Source organism: Bos indicus x Bos taurus, chromosome 2, assembly GCF_003369695.1.
Source record: "Bos indicus x Bos taurus breed Angus x Brahman F1 hybrid chromosome 2, Bos_hybrid_MaternalHap_v2.0, whole genome shotgun sequence".
Taxonomy (NCBI): domain Eukaryota; kingdom Metazoa; phylum Chordata; class Mammalia; order Artiodactyla; family Bovidae; genus Bos; species Bos indicus x Bos taurus.
The window spans coordinates 5,691,748-5,711,204 of record NC_040077.1 but is presented as its reverse complement, the minus strand read 5'-3'; the positions used below and the strand labels follow the sequence as shown (position 1 = coordinate 5,711,204).

Here is a 19,457-nt window from a genome sequence, read left to right as displayed (position 1 = left end):
GCTTTGCTTTGTTTTTGTAAATGAATGTAGGATGTATGTAGTGGTGGTGGTGGTTTAGTCCCTAAGTTGTGTCAGACCCTTGCAACCCCATGGACCTTCTCTGTCTGTGGAATTCTCCAGGTAAGAATACTGGAGTGGGTTGCCATTTCCTTCTCCAGTGGATCTTCCTGACCCAGGGATCAAACCCTGGTCTCCTGTGTTGCGGGGGGATTCTTTACTGACTAAGCTACCAAGGAAGCCCTGATTATACATAGGCTTTGATATAAATAAATATGGGCCCATGTGCCTAATGGCACCTGTGAAATGGCACTTGGGTATAAAACCAGGTGTAATAAACAATATGACAAAGGTGAATTTTGTGTTTACAAAGCTAAGAGGAAATTCTTCAGCCAACACTTATTGAACACCTCTGAGGTATGTGCTCAGAGTCATAAGAAACCACACACATTTAAATCTCCTGCCAGACAGAGCACAGAGAAGCAAACCAGTGTACAGTGTGTTGGAGGGCTGGGAAAGAGATTTGGCATGCCTGCATTCTCCCATGGCCCTGGTACAAAAGATGGAGGGTCAGGTGTTGCTCCTGGAGGAGCCAACTGTCACACGGACTCTCCTCGCTACACACACACCCTTTTAAAAACTTTTATTCAATTAGAAAAGTATGCAAGGCCCGAGTGTGTAGCTTGATGCACTTACACAAAGCCAATCCGCCCACATAACCATCACTCAAATCCAGAACATTCCGAATGCCTAAAGGCCCCGTCATTTACCCCCATCAGTAAGTAATTCCTTCTCCTTTTCCAAGGGTAACCCCCATTGCAACTTCTAACACCATAAGTTAGTTTTACCTTCTCTTGAACATCAACTAAATTAAATTGCTCAGTGTATTTATTTTTTTGGTGTCTGACTTCTTTCACTCAGCAGTATGCCTTTGTGAGATGAATCCATGTTATTGCCCAAAGCAGTAATTCAGTAATTCTCACTGTTGTATAGTATTTTCTTCTGTAAGTCTGCCTCAGTTTATTTCATTTTATTGTTCATAGTCACTTGAGTTATTTCTACTGTTCAGTTCAGTTCAGTTGCTCAGTTGTGTCTGACTCTTTGCAGCCCCATGGATTGCAGCACGCCAGGCTTCCTAGTCCATCACCAACTCCCAGGGTTTACTCAAAATTGTGTCCATTGAGTCAGTGATGCCATCCAACCATCTCATCCTCTGTCATCCCCTTCTCCTCCCACCTTCAATCTTTCCCAGCATCAGGGTATTTTCTAACAAGTCAGTTCTTCGCATCAGGTGGCCAAAGTTATTGGAGTTTCAGCTTCAGCATCAGTCCTTCCAATGAATATTCAGGACTGATTTTCTTTAGGATGGACTGGTTGGATCTCCTTGCAGTCCAAGGGACTCTCTCAAGAGTCTCCTCCAACAAAAAGCATCAATTCTTCAGCACTCATATTTCTTTATAGTCCAACTGTCACATCCATACATGACTACTGGAAAAACCATAGACTTGACTAGACGGACCTTTGTTGGCAAAGTAATATCTCTGCTTTTTAATATGCTGTCTAGGTTGGTCATAACTTTTCTTCCAAGGAGCAAGCATCTTTTAATTTCATGGCTGCAGTCACCATCTGCAGTGATTTTTAAATTATGCTGCTCATAAATATTGTATATGTCTTTTAATATACATGAGCAGGAATTTCTGTTGAGGACAAGACCACAAGAGAAACTGCTGGGTCATAGGTTATGCTTATAGTCAACAAATTCTAGTTTTCCAACATGGTTGTACCAATTTCATTCACAGTGGAAGAGGCTCATTGCTTCACATCCTCAGCAAACCTTGACATTTTCAATCTTTACTTTTAGCTATTTGGTCAGACATGCAGTGGTACCCTGTAGTGATTTTTAAGTTGCATTTTCCTGATAATTAATTATTAACATTATCTTTTATTATATTAATAATTATTATCTTTTCATATATTTATTGGCCAGCTGAATAGCCCCTTTGATGAAGCATCTGTTCAAGTTTCTTGTCCTTGAATAGATTCTGAGAAGGCGAATAGACATCAGGCATACAGGCAGGAGGGAACAGCATGTGCAAATGAATGATCTGCCCAGAGCGTGGGAGTGAACGGACCGAGAGTGGGAGAGCAGCCCCTGAAGTGCCGGGCTTAGTCAGAGCCTGTGAAGTGCTGACAGTAGGATCGCAGAGATCAAAGTAGAGCGACACAAAAGAAGCACAGGCTGTCCCGTGCTGTCCCACTCAGTGGGTTTCGAGAAACATGTAATGACCAAGTCTCTGAAAGCTGAACAAAGCTTATACACTGGAAGGACAACTCAACTTCCAATGAGCTGAAAGGTACAGTTTATAAATCCCTATTAGTGCTTGTGGCACGGTCTTCCTTCTGGCCTATGTGACCGGGTGGGCAGATGAGCGTCTCCTAGGGATGTCAGGGGAGGCTGCTGTTAGCAAATTGCACATTCGCCATCATCGGTTGATCCAGTTGAGCCCGTCTGTGTGGGCTCACTTCTGTACACCATCCTTTCTGCTTGAGCAGCTTCCATTCTCTAAACTACTCCCTGAAGCAGCCCTAAACTGGAAGGGGATGAGGAACAAGGTCTCTGTTCCCCCTACAAGAGCAATGTGAGCTAAAGAGGGTTTTGGCCAGCCTCAGCATGTGCCCGCCCAGGGTGAGTCCTGGACAGCTGCGCCCTGTGAGAGGTCACCAAAAACACTTCTAGTGAAACACCCAGGAATCTCATGGAAGTTGAGCTGTTTTCCCCAACAGCAATAGCAGTCAGTCACGGCCACCACACAGTCATTGCAAATTGCCAGTCCTCCAGGGATGAGTGAAAGAGTGAATTCAAGTCATGAATGGTGGGAATGGGGTGGAATTGTCTGATGGGCAAGAATGTGGGCTCTATAAAAGGAGTGGATTATCTGCAGGAAGGAATGACTGTCACCAGAAATGCTCTGACCTACTTGCCTACTCATTAGCGAGCATTTCTGTTTTGTTGATGCCCCCGTCTGTTTTGTCCTACTTCCATCCTCACAAACAACACAAGGGCACGGCCAGCTTCCGGTACAACCAGGCCCCTCCCACAAGAACAGACACCATTGGCCTTAGAATCTCTATAGATTTCCTGACAAAATGACCCCTTGACAGAATAATGACCCTCTGGAGCCATCTGTAGGTAGTCTACCGTGAAGCCAGAGTAGTCTTCAACATCCAGGAGCCAGAGTTTCTACCCAGACACCCAGAAACCGAAGCAATCAGATCTGGCCTTCATAAAGGAACTTTTTTCTGGGTCATTCGAATAATTGCAAGTAGATTCCAGCCTTTTGGATTTAATAGAGTAGTAAATTTTCAGAAAAGATTTCGGTGACCCGTAACAAAGCTGCCAACCTCTTATTTTTCAAGTAAGGACTGTGGTTGTGAGTTCTGTGAAACTGTATTTAATAGTAGTTGCTGTCATTTGTTACGGGCTTCCCAGGTGGTGCTAGTGGTAAAGAGCCCACCTGCCAATGCAGGAGACTTAGAGACACGTCTTTGGTCCCTAGGCTGGGAAGATCCCCTCTACTGTATGTAAGGCTCTGTGCTTGATCTTTAAGCATGTATGGTTTCTTATGACTCTGGGAGCATGTTCCACAGATAAGTATTGTCTTCATATGGCAGATGAAGAAAGAGGGTAGGTAAATTACCTAATGCCACACAGCTAATTCGGAGAAGGCAGTGGCACCCCACTCCAGTACTCTTGCCTGGAGAATCCCATGGACGGAGGAGCCTGGTGGGCTGCAGTCCGTGGGGTCACGAAGAGTCGGACACGACTGAGCGACTTCACTTTCACTTTTCACTTTGCTGCATTGGAGAAGGAAATGGCAACCCACTCCAGTGTTCTTCTTGCCTGGAGAATCCCAGGGATGGGGGAGCCTGGTGGGCTGCCGTCTATGGGGTCGAATAGAGTTGGACATGACTGAAGCGACTTAGCAGCAGCAGTAGTACCTTATAATAATAGTTTAGTGATTATTGATCCCATGATTGCTCATTTCTTCCCTTAGTTAACAACTAACAATTTATGAAGATTTTATTGGCTAGAGCATTGGCTTAGCCAATAAAGTTTGCTACCAGTTTGCTTGGGCTTGAATCTTGTCCTAGCCACTTCCCACCTGTGTGGTTTTGGGCAAATTACTTAACCCTCTTGTGCCTCAGTTTCTTTATCAGTTAAAATATAGATAATAGTATTTTCTTCTTAGGGTTGTATGAGAATTAGAGTTAACAATATGTAGAGTGCTTAGAAGGATACCTGCCGTAAAGCACCTACTGCATACTGGCTGTTATTATTTTAGCCTGGATCTGTGTCTGTGCATGGATAACTGAGAGCGCATGGTCCCACAGAGATGCCTGAGCCCCACGGAGATTACCAGCACAGTATTGAAGGATGAACAGCCTTAAGAACAGTGGCCATTACATCTCAGTGCTGAGCGTCATCTAGGAAGCTGACAAACATACAAATTCCTGGGACCTGTCTCCAGAGGTTCTGACTCGCTAACTTGAGATGGAACCCAGAAATCTGTCTTGTAATAGACACCTTAGGTACTTCTAACGTGGTTCTCAGAACACCCATTAACCACTAATCCCAAGGAATTTCTTCCATATTCAAGGCTATTAAATTATGGTAAATGCAATAGCTTACTTATCTGCTGCTGCTGCTGCTGCTGCTGCTGCTAAGTCACTTCAGGCATGTCCGACTCTGTGCGAGATCTGGAAGCAGTTAACGGAGAGAAGCACAGAGGACGGGGCCTCATTCATTCGGACAAAACAGTCCAGTCAGCCAGAAAACAGCCGGCTAGCTGTGCAAATTAATTAGGAAGTCTTGCATGTAGATGATGATGGCTGGGAGAGATTTTTTTTTTAAGGGGGCTTGGACCCTGGAGCTAAAGAAATTCTGGGGGTGGCTTACAGAAAGCCTCGTCCTGAGCTGAAACTGGGTGTTCAGCCTGGAGCTTGACAAGATACCCTAGTGTTTCCAGGTTCAGAAGAAAGGGTGGTTAAGGTTGAGCGCTGGGATAACCTTGGAACTGAAAAACCTGGTTTACTGTGTTACGATGAATTCTGAACATCTGTGCCCCTGTTAATTATGGAACTGAAGTTTAGAGCTGAATTTTTTCCCCTGTTGGTCAAGTTGCTCTGCTCAGGTGACGTGAGAATACTCATTATTGAGGAAATAAAGATCAGGTTCTCAGGTTCAAAGGGGAGACATACCAGATCTCTCGGCTGCTGTATAGAAACTTATCAGGACTAGGTTGGTGAGTTTTCTGTGTGAAGAGAAGGGTGGTGGTGGTGCCTGGAGCTTGTACCCTGTGTAACTCACCTGAATGAGTTCTCAGGACATCATGGGGGAGATTTTTGGTTATTCAACGGTGTGGTGGTACGGTGTTCCTTTTAAAAAAGGTAATCGGTTTTAACAAAGTGGAGTAAAATAGACAATACTGGTATTTTTTTAATAATATCCATTAGATGGAAGCTTTTATTTCTTTTGGCTGTACTGTGTGGCTTGTGGACTTTTTGTTCCCTGACCATGGATTGAACCTGGGCCCTCAGCAGTGAGAGCCTGGAGTCCTAATCACTGGACCGCCAGGGAATTCCCTACTGGTATTATTAATCTAGGGGTAAAGAATCTGCCTGCCAATGCAGGAGACATAAGAGATGTGGGTTCTATCCTGGGTGAGGAAGATCTCATAGTGGAGGAAATGGCAACCCACTCCAGTATTCTTGCCTGGGAAGTTCCATGGACAGAGGAGCGTGGTGGGCTACAGTCCGTGGGGTCACAGAGAGTCAGACGTGACTGAGCACGTGCACACGCACACACACACACTGACTGTTAATCTAGAAAGTTTTCTAATTGGACTCCTTAAAATCTTCATGCTGTTTTTAAGATAAAAAGTTACTTAGATACTATTAGTTCATTAATTCTTTTCCCTTATAATAATTATATAATGCATCCTAAGAAATAAAAATTATTGAATTTATATACTTGGAACTTAATGTATTCTACTGATATATATGTATCCATGCATGTATATATTATATAAAACTTATAATTAATAGCATATAGATGCCATAAGTTATTTCTAAGATGCCTCAGCTATATTAATATAATTATTTTTCTTAATGTTGAAGTTTGTTGACCAAAGTGATTTTTTTAAATGTATTTATTCCTTGGGCGGGGAAGCTAAGGTAGGCAGGTGTTTCTAATTTCTAACTCTATCGTCTGTGTCATCTGGATTTGTGCTGTGGCCATAGCACCTCTTTGTTTGGACAGATATCTTCACGACTTGCAGTCCTTTGTGCTTAATTGTCCTAAAGCATTTTAACATATCCTTTAGTATTATAAAAACAGTATTATTTACTGTAGAATATTTGGTAATTACAGAAAAGCATAATGAGAAAAATCCTCCACAATTCTAGTACGCAGTGATAACCACCATTAAACATTTAACTACCATTAGAACATCATCTAGTCTTTCAAACTCTCTCTCCATATGTATAAACAGAGTGTATGTGTGTATTAAACACAAATTAGGAACATACTGTGATACTATATATACTTAACATTATAGCATTTTAACATATTCCTATTAAATTTCTTCAAAAATATTGTTTAATAACTATATAATAGTTTAATCTACATTCCACCAGTATTTAAGATGTTTTTAACTTTTTGCTACAGTCAATAATACTAATCCTTCTTGTGCAGAAATATTTAAAATGTTAAATATAACTTTCTTAAAAAAATATACCTTCCTTAATTCAAAATAAGGCCAACTGGAATTAGTGGCTGAAGGTAATAGCATCTCTAGGGATTTTGATCCATTTTTCTCAGATTTTCCTCTACAAACCCACATTTTTACGTGCCCATTAGCAGAATATCAGCATCTGTTTCCACACCTGGAAGAATGAATGTTAACAGTTTTGCCCATCTAATCGTGAAGTAGGATGTCTCATTGTTTTATTCACTTGCCATTTATTACTGTTGAGGTTGGACATATTTTCTGATGATGGTTGGCCCATTATCTTAAGAAAATAGCATGTGATTTTTAAAGCAGACTTGCTTAAGACAACACAGCGATGACAGTTGACAGTTAACTCCACTGCATTGACATCTTAACTGTTGTACTGTCAGCCTCCCACAGTCCATTAAGGGATTTTTTTTTTTTTTCAAGAAGTAAAGTATTTGTTACAATAATAAAGAGCGTGAGCTTGTGTGTACGACGGAGTCTGAGCCCTGCCGTTTAGTCTTATGTAACCTAAACGAGTTGCTTAACTTCTCCAAGCTGCAGTTTCCTTGACTATAGATAAGGCTGATAATCCTCACAGTAATTCTCATAATAATGAGATAAGAATTATTAAAGCGTTCAGTAAAATGCAGCTACTGTTGAAACAGAGAAATGTTTCTCTGCTATTTACCCAAGAGGTATGTCAAGGCATTGTAGCATGCCTCTTAGAAGCCAGGACTTTTCAAATCCCAACAAGTTGCATGTTTTACTTCATTTTATTATTTAAATTTGCTGTAAGCGGCACAGCTAGTGGGACATTTTAAATAGAAAAAAAAGCAGGGGGTCGGCGGGGGGGGGGGGGGGGGAAGCCGGTTGGTACATCACCTGGGCTGCTAGCTCGTGTGTGGTCTCAAGAGTCTTGCAGGACACTGAGATGTCTGCCGGGGTGGTGCTTGGTACTTTAGGAAGTTGCTCCCAGACTGATAGGATAAACCCACTTTCACTTCTTCCTTCTCCCAAAGGGTGAAGGAAAGAGCACTACTTTAATAGTGTTGCCAAGCTCATGTGCTCATTTGAAGGTCATTTCATGAACTTGGCTTTTCCTTCTAACATTGTGCTTGTGTATCCACCTGCCTATTGGTCTAGAGTTTGGTAAATATAGTGTAGACTCTCTCTTTCACCAAAAAGTCAGTTTTTTGCCTAATGGATTTGAGACTATAAGTATGTTGATCTTGAAAGATAAGTTTCAAGTTTTAGATGAAGCTTCCACCTGAGGTTGTGACTGTGATCTCTACTAGCCACTCAGCCATGCTCACAGGTTGACTCACACTCTCTGAACTGCTTTCTGTTTCACATTCTTGTACTTTCCCAGCTGACAGCTCAGCGGGTGGGTGCCTGTTCCACCAGCTGCTGCAACCAGCCAGGTTCAGAAATGTCAGATATCCTCCAAGAGCTGCTCCGAGTCTCTGAGAAAGCTGCCAACATTGCCCGGGCGTGCAGGCAGCAGGAAACCCTCTTCCAGCTGCTGATAGAAGAAAAGAAAGAGGGAGAAAAGAACAAGAAGTTTGCAGTTGATTTCAAGACCCTGGCTGATGTACTGGTACAGGAAGTTATCAAAGAGAATATGGAGAACAAGGTAAGGAATGTCACAGCCAAGGTAATTGCAAATTATTTGCCCCTGTGGTTTCCCCCCTGTAAAATAGCTCGCCGCCTCCTCCTCCCCACAACCTGCCCCCCAGCACCATGGATTCTAATAAACAAATAGGTTTTCCCCCCTTATTTTGACTGCAGTATTACTAAAATGTGTGTTACAGGAAAAACTTAAATGTTGAAAAATAATCCTCCTAATTCTATCACTAGAGAAAACCACAACTGTTTTGCTAAATATTAGAATGTTTTCCTTCTATGTGTGCATGGCAGGTTTAACTTAACTCTAAAGAAATGAGAACATACTGTTTTATAACTTTTTTTTTAACTTGATAATATTAAGTCCCACCTTTTGACATAGTCATTTACCTAATGGTTGCCTCAGTGATAGCCTCATAGGGTTCTGGAGACTTAGAGTCTCTCTTTATTTTAGTAGGAAAACGTTGTTTGTAACTAACAATGATTGTAATTCTAGGTATTTTAAGCTGACTAGGGTAAATAAACTATATTCATAAGCAGTTATAGCAAACAATAACATTAGCAAGCACTTGTAAATGCTTACTATGAGCCAAGTACTTATCTAAGGGCTTTAAATATATTAGTTTAACAAATAACAATTTTATGAGGTAAGAACTATTTCAATGTAATGGAAGAGAAAAGGGAGACACAGAGGTTAAATAACTTGCCTAGGGTTGCACAGCAAATGAATGGAAGAGCTGGTTTTTGAACATGGGCTGACCAACTCCAGAGTCTATGCTGTTTGTGATACTATATTACCTATTATGTAATAATCGAATTACTTTTCTTTTAGATTTGGGAGGATAGAATTTTATGTCAGAAAGCCCTACAAAATATTGGAATTGTTTCTATGAAATTCTCAAAATGTTAGGGATTGTTTAGAATAATTTAAGTGAGTCCTTGACCACAGGTAGGAAGAGAGAATAAATGACCCCTTGAAATTTCTACAAACTGTTCTTTTTCATGCCCTATACAATCTGGATCCAGTGGAAGGAAATTTATTTTTGTTACTGATCAAGAGAGCTGGGTAGAAGGGGTGGTTGAGCAACTGGATTAGAAGTGTAAGTTTTGTGGGCTAATATTTGCCTCAGAGCATTATAACAAGTTCAGGCAGTTGTTCATTCACGAAGTATCTGCCAGGATTTATGAACACATAAATGACACTCACTTTTGGTTTGTATAAAGTGTCATGACTCTTACTTACGTACTACAGCCTCAGAAAGGGTCTCTAGGCAAACTGGGGGGCTGGAGCTTCAGCCTTTGATGACTTCATCGAGAGGTTCAGTGCCATTATGTGGTGACTTTCATTGTTCTTCAAAAGAGTTAAAAATAACAAGTAGTTGTGGGCACTGTTACATCCATTGGCCATCTGTGAATAACTGAGCTCAAACATTTGAAGCATTTCCTTGCTTTCATTGCCTGAGAATTGTACTCTTACCATAATTCAGCACATATTTTGAGAGAAATTATCTTTACTACAGAGAAAATCAGAAGCAAAATGTGTCCAAAAGCTTCCTGGTCATACAAAGATGAGAGAAGCTTCCTATTTAGCTTGTTTCTTTTTGTTTGTTTCTTCATTCCATCAAAATATTGATGCATAAGTTGTTGGCAAGTAAAATATTTCCCCTTTTTTGCTACATGGCCTTCCTAGCCTGATGGTTAAGGATACCTTAACATGTGCAGAAAACAAAATTAAATGTTATCCTCTGTTCCTTTCTATCCGGGTTCAAGTAATCATCTTAGGTACTTGTCAGTAACATTAACTTGTGCAAGTTACTTGGGTACTTTGTAGGAGCAGCAGTTAAAACATCTCCTTTGTAAGCATTCTAGCTCATGGCCCTTAACTAGAAGGATGAAGTTCTAGAAGTACTTCTGCAGACTCAACAGAACATAAAGAAACCAGACTTCTACCATGATTTGGACTTTCTAAAGGGGCAAAGGAGCAGGGAAGTATAGAAAACTACTGATATTAGAAAAGTGCGGAACCAATCTGACTTCACTTATTATACTTGGATTGATTTCTGGAATTGTAAACTCTCAAATTTCTGACCTATTGTGCTATTTAGTTTGAAATATAAAGTGGAAATCTGTTCAGAATTGAGCATGAATGTGGGGTTTTTTTTGTTGCTGTTTTGCATTCTTGTCATATTCTGAATCATTCAGTTTCCAGGCTTGGGGAAAAAAATTTTTGGAGAAGAATCCAATGAATTTACTAATGATTTGGGTAAGTACAAGAATCTTAATATAATTTTATAACTTAATTATCATATGGTATTTTTATTTTCAACTTACATCATGAAATGAATGTTTGGAGGCCTTTCATGTAGATAACACATTTGAATGTTAAACTTCATTCAGCACTTCAGGATAACCTGCCACGTAAGACAGAGATGTGGCATCTTAGAATTATTTAGCAAGTTCACATGTATTCTAGCTGTAACTCTGTAGCATTGAACAATGATTTAACCTTTGGGAAAGTTGCACGGCCCTTTGAGAATCTGATGGAAGTTATAGATGCCCCGCAAAGGATGCAGATCTACACAGATGTGCAGACGATCTCACGTCCAAGTAGACCCATTTGTGGACCTCCTGGAGAGCCCATGGGCTTCCCCGGTGGGTCAGCAGTAAAGAATGCACCTGCAATTCAGGAGACCCAGGTTCCATCCCTGGATCAGGAAGATCCCCTGCAGAAGGGAACGGCAACCCACTCCAGTATTCTTGTCTGGAGAATCCCATGAACAGAGAAGCCTGGTGGGCCACAGTCCATGGGGTCACACAGAGTCGGGTAGGACTGAGTGACTGACACTTTGGGTAGTCCACAGACCTAGGCTGAGCATGTGCAGAAGCCCCTGTCCCTGAATGATCTCTGCTTCTCTGGTCTCAGAACCTCTGTAAAGGGAGCGGGACAACCTAAAAGGTTCCTTTTAGCACCAAGTTTTAACTCTAATTGGTTTCCTGTGAGCCAAATTCTCCTTTGATGGACCCCCGTGTTCCCTTGTGGTAGAGAGAAAAATACAACATCTCTGACCCTTTTTTAGAGAAGCAAGCGGTTTTTAGTTTGCCTGGGTTTTGTTTGTTTTATGGTAGAACATTAAAATAGTGAACTTTAAACAGATCATGTGACAAATAGTTAAACATCTAGAGGCATATTTACAAAGGAAACTAATTTCTGGATTAACTCTGGAAAAAATTTGTCATTTCATGGGATGCGTATTAAGATAGTTCTGTGACACTCAGTAAGAAGAAAGAGAAATGTCAGTTAAACTTAAGGTTAAAAAAAATCACCTGTGACTTACCCCCATAAGAAATCCTACACTGAAAAACCTATATTTGGCTACAGCATAAACAGTTATTGTAATATTTATCTAGAATGATAGAGGCAAAAATGCATTCCACATACATTTTCCTGAGAACTGAAGGAAAGGATGGTTTTAGTTTATTAGAGGGCAGAGACCTATGGTAGAGGAGGAGCTGGTGGATGAGGTGAGATAAGATCATGGAAGTTCAAAGGAAGGAGTTTCCTTAAGTATGATGAGAATTCAGCGGCAAACTTTAAGCCGTGGAGTAAGGTGATACGATTTGCTCCTTTGAGTGAACCCATGACTTTTCCCGAGCCTAGAGTAGCTGCTCAACAAGTGGTGGTGATTAACATTATTCCCCAACTTTAACAATCTCATGTAATTTGAATTAAACTTAATTGACTGATTCTTGCTGTTTCAGAATCGTCACTGTCATAGATTCACAGTGTGCTTCCCAAACTCGAACAGTCACAGGAGTCACCGGGGGATCCTGTCAGACCTCAGCAGGTCTGGGATGGGGACTAAAGTTCTGAATGTCTAACAGGCGCTCCAGTGATGGCGCCGCTGCTGGTTCTTGGGATGGCTAGGATAGCTAGGAGTGTTTGTCGAGATACCTCAGGAGCCCCAAAGTGCCATGTTTTCTTAATTTTTAGAAATTTATATTCTGCATTGCTGTCGCTTTTTGTTGGTAAAAGTCCTAGGAGAGCCTCTCTTCTCATTTGTGCTTGGGGGGTTGGAAACCAGATGAAGCAGGGGTCTAAGAAGTATCTTTAAAGTGATGGCGAACACATGGACTTGGTAACGTGGGGTTCCAATTGCAGAAGCAGCTTTGCTTACATCCTGATTCCCAGTGGTTTCACAGAGGAGAGCTATTCTACATATGTGATTTAGAGTCCTACAGCTTTACCACATTTAAAGACGAATGTATGTCATCTTATATTTACGGAGCATAGACAGTTTTTAGTTAAAAGCAGCATCATAGAGGGAGGTAGAAGCCTTTCTGTGTACTTATTAAAAACTCTTTTCTTTTCAATCAACATATTCAAACGTGAACAGGGTGACCTCCAGGATATTAAAAGCCACAAGGTAAAAGACACAGAATATTGTTTATCAAAGACTCAGGGTTCAGGATTCTTAACATGAGCTGCCTTAAACTGGATACAAAAACTGTGCATGTGCCCATGTGGGAACTTTTTTTGGAGAGAAGGCCCTTTGGTGCCTGGATTTCATTTCTCACTGTGAGGTGGTTGAGTGACTACTGAATCAGCTTTGACTTTATGAAGCCCACTGGGGAGATTCTGGCGGTTAGCCAGATTAGGAGACACTAGACTGGATATCTTTGTGTGTGTGTGTGTATGTGTGTGTTGGTCGCTCAGTTGTGTCTAATTCTTTGTGACCCCATGGACTGTAGCCCACCAGGGTCCTCTGTCCATGGGATTCTCCAGTTTAGAATAGTGGAGTTGGGCTATATTTAAAATGGATAACCAACAGAAACCTATTGTATAGCACAGGGAACTCTGCTCAATATTCTGTGCCAGCCTGGATGGGAAGAGAGTTTCAGGGAGGATGGATACATGTGTATGTATGGCTGAGTCCCCTCACTGTTCACCTGGAACTATCACAGCATTGTTAATTGGCTGGACCCCAATACAAAATGTTTTGGTGTTAAGGAAAAAGGAAAAATGAACAGTGGAATGGGCTGGATGTGTTATCCTCACCTAATCTGAGGTGCTTCTCCCAATCCCCTGTTCTTTCTCCTCTGAAACTTGAGATGTGATGGTCTTCAGTTTGTCTTGACTCTAGGGGAAAAGATTATCATGAGACTGGGTCCAACAGAGGAAGAAACAGTAGCTCTTCTCAGCAAAGTCCTTAATGGTAACAAACTGGCATCTGAGGCCTTAGCCAAGGTTGTGCACCAGGACGTTTTCTTCAGTGACCCAGCTCTGGATTCAGTAGAGATCAACATTCCACAGGACATCTTGGGAATCTGGGTGGATCCTATAGGTAAGCAGGGGAGAGTGTTTGCTTTTGTCTCTTTGCTCTCCTTAGTAATCCTTTTTTTGTGAGGGGGTAGTGTTGGAAAAATGAAAATTGAGGATATGGTTTAACTCTCCTAGAAGTTTTTAAATTTTTGAAGTTTTAAAATGATAAATGACTCTCACTGCTGTAACCTGGGTTCAATCCCTGGTTGGGGAACTGAGACCCCACAAGCTACACACTGGGGCCTAAATAAATAAATGAAGAGTTGAGGTGTGTATTATATACATATACACATATTTATAACACACATGTGTGTATACACACACACACACATATAAAGGCACATATACAAAACTGAATTAACTCATTTTTGAAAGACCTCAGGGGCCAGACTGCTAAATATGAGAGAAGAATGAAATGATGGCAGCTATAACTAATTGAACACACATGCATCTTGAGAACATTCAGCTCCGGCAGATTATTACCATCTGGAAGTACAGTGCAGATCTTCAGATTTAAAAATAATAAAAACGCAAATCCAGGTTTTTAAATGAGCTCTCACAATTTAACTCCTGGCTCCTAACTCACTTAAGTAAGTAAACAAGCAGAACCGCTGTACAGGTCAGGCAAAACACAACTGAATGTGACTCCTAGCAGTCGGTTGGTGAGTCCTGTGTATACCTCGCCATTATTTTTTTGGTCATGATTATGGTAGAACCATAATCTATAGTTCATTGTTTTAAAACTATAGGCCTATCTCAATGATGCCGTTAATATAATGCCCTCGGTCTAAGTCCCACTTTTCCCCCAGCTTCCTGGCATAGTGTACCCAACACAACTGGGACCAATCATTAAGCTGAGTAGGCAGACTCCCCTCACCTTCTCCCCTACACCTTCTCCCCTACGTGATAGACATGCCTTTAATCACAGCAGTAGAGCATTCAGTCAGTGGATTGTTATGTAGACTATGAATGTTTTCCAGGATCTTTTATCGCCTAAAGGTAAATCGGCCTCAGTTATGGTTTTTGAGGAACTGAAACCTTGTTTTGTTTTTGTCCTGAATTGATTCTGTTAGCTAGCTCTCTGGATCTTGTGCCTGGCACATCCTTAACTGGGTATTAATTCACTAGATGCTGGCAGTCAGCTGCTGGCAGGTACATCTTTTAAGCAGAAACCTCACTCCTTAGCTTCTTTTTCCCAGGTTCTTTGCGACCCCATGGACGGTAGCCTACCAGGCTCCTTAGTCCATGGGATTTTCCAGGCAAGAGTACTGGAATGGGTTGCCATTTCCTTCTCCAGGGGATCTTCCCGACCCAGGGATTGAACCCGGGTCTCCCGCATTGTAGGCAGACGCTTTACTGTCTGAGCTTCTTCCTCTTGTGACACCATTGTCTCTTTCCTCCTAATTTGAGGGACAAAACAAACAAGTAAAAAGGCAATTCCATCCCTGATGGAATTCAAATGAAATGGAATTCAGATTCCTGGAAGGAGACTTTCCCGCCCACCTTGGTTGGACCTGTCCTCTGATTAGTAAGAGCTCAAAGGAACCCCCATACCTTTTAAATGATTTTGACATGGTGATGAATATTTGAGTGCTTCTTACCATTTGCAAGGTGTTATGCCCTGGAGAAGCGAATGGCTCCCCACTCTAGTATTCCCACCTGGAGAACTCCATGGACAGAGGAGCCTGGTGGCTCCAGTCCTATGGGGTCACAAAGAGTTGTTCATGACTGAGCAATTAACAACACAAAAAGGAAGGAAGACATGCTAGCTGCCATAGGAATTGTAGACATGTCCCCTTTGTCCAAGAATTTATGTATGGTTGGGAAAATGAAACACAAGCAGCTTAAAAGTGAAGTACAAAAGGTCAAATAATAATTCCATATAAGTGGCACCCAGAGGTAAAACGTGATTGGTTATTATCTTAGTCCATTTGGGCTGCTATAACAAGATACCATGGACTAGGTAGCTTTTAAACAAGATAAATTTATATCTCACAGTTTCAGAGGCTGAGAAGTCCAGTATCAAAGTGCCAGCATGATTAGGTGAGAGTCTTCTTCCTGATTCATAATTGGCGTCTTTTCACTGTGTACTCGGACAGTAAAGAATCTGCCTGCAATACAGGAGACCCGGGTTTGATCCCTGGATCAGGAAAATCCCCCGAGAAGGGGATGGCAACCCTCTCCAGTAATCTTGGCTGCAGAATCCCATGGACAGAGGAGCCTGGCCGGCTACATTCCATGGGGTTGCAAAAGAGTCAGACACGACTGAGCGACTAACACTCACAGTGTACTCATAAAGTGGAAGAGACTAAGAATATCATTAATCCCATTCATGAGATTCCACCCCGAGGACTGAAGTACCTCCCAAAGGCCCTACTTACTAATACCATCAACTTCTGAGGGTTAGAATTTGGGGGGACACAAACATTTAGACCATAGCTGTTACCAAATTAGAAATGATCTAGGACAGGTTTTATAGGTGTCTTCATCATTATCTTCTAAATAATCATTACCTGAATCCTAACAGATTTGCTTCATTTTTCAGATTCAACTTACCAGTATATAAAAGGTTCTGCTGACATTACACCCAACCAAGGAATCTTCCCCAGTGGACTTCAGTGCGTCACTGTTTTGATTGGTGTCTATGACATACAGACAGGGGTGCCTCTCATGGGAGTCATCAACCAACCTTTTGTATCACAAGACCTACACACCCGCAGGTAAAAATTGAATATTTTCGGCATATTATGGTTTTCAGAATTTACAACCTCAGCTTTGTTTATTGTCAGGATTATCTCTCCATGTGACATTCCCATGACTCGATACATTGGGCATTCCTACTAAAAATCTCCATGTTTGAATGAATGGTCCTTTAATTTTCAATCCTAGGTTTCACAACAAAATGTGAAAATGATCTAACGAAAAGATAAGTAGGTATGGCCAGGATTAGAACCTCTCCCTATAAAAACAAACAAAAAAACTGTCAGTATCACTTTCTTATCTGCTTCCACCTTCCTCACACTCCCGTGGACTGTTCGCAGAGCATAGAGGGTGGCCAAGCCTTTGGTTACCCTGATCCGCGGCCTACGGATCCGAGTATGACAGGGTTGACTCCAGAGCATGGCAGGGTTCAAGTAGAAGCAGCTTTTCTCCTGTGGTTTCAGCTTTTTACTGAAATAAATGACATTTTTTTCCACTCATGTAGAACTATATATTTTTTAATTAAATTTTGACTTGCTTCAAGTAACTAAGAATTGTTTGTTCTTTAATAGTCTTAAACTATACCTCTGCAGTGTTGATATTTTTCCTCTTCCCTGCCTTCTTCCAAACTGAAAGTGTTTGTTATCTTTAAAGGGTCGTCAAGAAGTTAAAAATAAGTGGGACTGGATGTTGACATAATCATGACCTAGAAATGGTTGACAAAGTAGTTGGCACAAATCCTGGGTTTGATAGCAGATTCTACCACTGATTTACATTCTTAAACACTTACATTCTCTAAGCCTCAGTCTCCTTCTCTGGAAAGAAACTATCCAGCGTATATAGTAAGTTAAACATTGAGAAATGTTAGATGGTATTTTTGTTGTTGACCACCACCGCCCCCCCCCACCAAAAAAAAGAGTCCATCTTTCTTGATGTTAAAGCCAAAGTGGAGCTAGTGAATTGGAAGATGAAAAGGCGTTACCGGTTGAAAAAAATTCAGCATTGTGAAAGATTTGCGGATTGAAAATCTTATTTATCTGTTCATCTTTATCCCCATTAGACTTTAAATGCAAAAAGAGGCAGTGAAACTTCGCTGTGTTCCCAGAGGCTAGAAATCCCACAAATATTTTAGCACTGTCCTAGATGAATGTGATAATGCAAAAAAAAAAAAAAAAACTGAACACATTCCTAACTGGCAACAACACAGGCAGCAACATGCACAGGGAGTAACTTTTAGAAATGAATTAGCCATTTGATTACTATCTCTAGGCTTAAGGGCCTTGAGACTCACTATGTTATATATTTTCCACATCAAGTTGGGAAGCCACAGGAGCAATGAAAAACCAATGTGATAACTTGCCGCCACAAACTGAACGTTCTCTTCCGTAGGTGGAAAGGACAGTGCTACTGGGGCCTTTCTTACCTGGGGACCAATATCCATTCCCTTCTGCCTCCTGTCTCTACAAGAAGCAACAGCGAAGCGCAGAGCCAAGGGACCCAAAACCCCAGCTCCGAAGGCTCCTGCCGGTTCTCAGTGGTCATTAGTACCAGTGAAAAGGAGACCATCAAGGGCGCGTTGTCGCATGTGTGTGGAGAGCGCATCTTCCGGGCAGCTGGGGCTGGTTACAAGAGCCTCTGTGTGATCCTCGGCCTCGCTGACATTTACATCTTCTCAGAAGATACCACGTTCAAGTGGGACTCCTGTGCTGCTCACGCCATCCTCAGGGCCATGGGTGGGGGCATGGTGGACTTAAAAGAATGCCTGGAAAGAAATCCTGACACGGGCCTTGACTTGCCACAGCTGGTGTATCACGTGGGAAACGAAGGCGCTGCTGGAGTAGATCAGTGGGCCAACAAGGGAGGACTCATCGCATACAGATCAGAGAAGCAGCTGGAGACGTTCTTGAGCCGCCTCCTCCAGCACCTTGCCCCTGTGGCTACACACACGTAGATGAGCTCCATCCTCATGGGCTCCACAGCCCAACTGTGGACCTAATTTCCACATCTCTTGTCTTTTGAAGACAGCTTTGTCCTATTGACAGTCAACATTCGCCTTCCTCTTTGGGGGAGCATTTTTCCATTATGTGTTCATAATGCTAATAAATGAATGATATTCATGCAGCAGTTAAATGTGTGAGATTCTTTATAGAGGATTTTGTGCAATTATTGCTGCTTGAAATGCTTCAATAAAATATTGAAGACAGGAAAAATTCCTGCTCAATTAATAAAGCTCTTTAGAACATGAGTTTAGAGATGATAAGTTAAGGTCACTGAAATATTAGGGAGAGCAAAGGGGGTTGTGTGTTTCCTGTCTGGAACAAAAATCTTCAGCTTTAGCCTTTGGCAGAACATTTAGAACTGTGAATCTAAAGCATAATTTGGCCGTGTTCATGCGCTTTCAGTGACACTGTTTCTTACAAGAATTAAAGCCCGGAACCCTGATGGCACCATCCTACTCATGAACTCTCACACTCACACACATCCACACTCAGACACACATTCTGAAACTCTCTCTCAAATCTATATTCTTATTCTCTCATTCTAATTCTCTGATTCTGCCACTAATTATGTCTCTAGTTCTCTCTAATACTCTCACTTAACATACTCTTCTGTCAGTAAGACAGGAGAGGATAAAGACATTTCTGTAGTTTTTGCATAGTATTTATTACACTTCAAAAACCAGAGGTAGAGTTAAATACATACAGTCGTTGGTCTGCTAGAATCCCATGTTGAATGTCCTCTGAGGTGGGTGAGACCTCTTTTTCCTATCTCTTTAGCAGCCCTGGTGAGGAGAGATTTCCACCATCTGGAGATACCAAACTCTCAGCTATCTCCTTTCTGCCCTACGCCCTCTTGAGGCCAAAAGATTTTCTGCAGCATCCTCTGTTTATCTGCAATTACAAAGGAATCACAGTATGTCAAACTTTTAGTTTATTTTTTTTAATTTATTTATTTTAATTGGAGGCTATTTAAAGGTATCTCATTGCACACAGAAGATTCAACGACTTATTTAGTGAAAAAGTTACATAGCTTTTAAAAGT

The 19,457-nt window shown here is 41.5% G+C and overlaps 1 protein-coding gene across 5 annotated transcripts in view; it reads left to right on the top strand.

Moving 5' to 3' along the window:
* INPP1 (inositol polyphosphate-1-phosphatase) overlaps positions 1-18,540 on the top strand; it is a 36,009-nt gene extending 17,469 nt beyond the window's left edge. For 3 of the 5 annotated variants that reach the window (XM_027555385.1, XM_027555363.1, XM_027555369.1), the window contains exons 2-6: positions 8,143-8,406; positions 10,599-10,659; positions 13,538-13,738; positions 16,262-16,436; positions 17,806-18,540. In XM_027555385.1, the coding sequence (XP_027411186.1) occupies positions 8,203-8,406; positions 10,599-10,659; positions 13,538-13,738; positions 16,262-16,436; positions 17,806-18,367 (1,203 nt within the window). In that variant the 5' untranslated portion in view covers positions 8,143-8,202 and the 3' untranslated portion in view covers positions 18,368-18,540. Of the gene's footprint in view, positions 1-1,984; positions 2,352-8,142; positions 8,407-10,598; positions 10,660-13,521; positions 13,739-16,261; positions 16,437-17,805 lie in introns of those variants that run through there. The other 2 variants (XM_027555375.1, XM_027555394.1) reach the window with 2 other exon arrangements.
* The last annotated feature ends 917 nt before the right edge of the window (positions 18,541-19,457 follow it).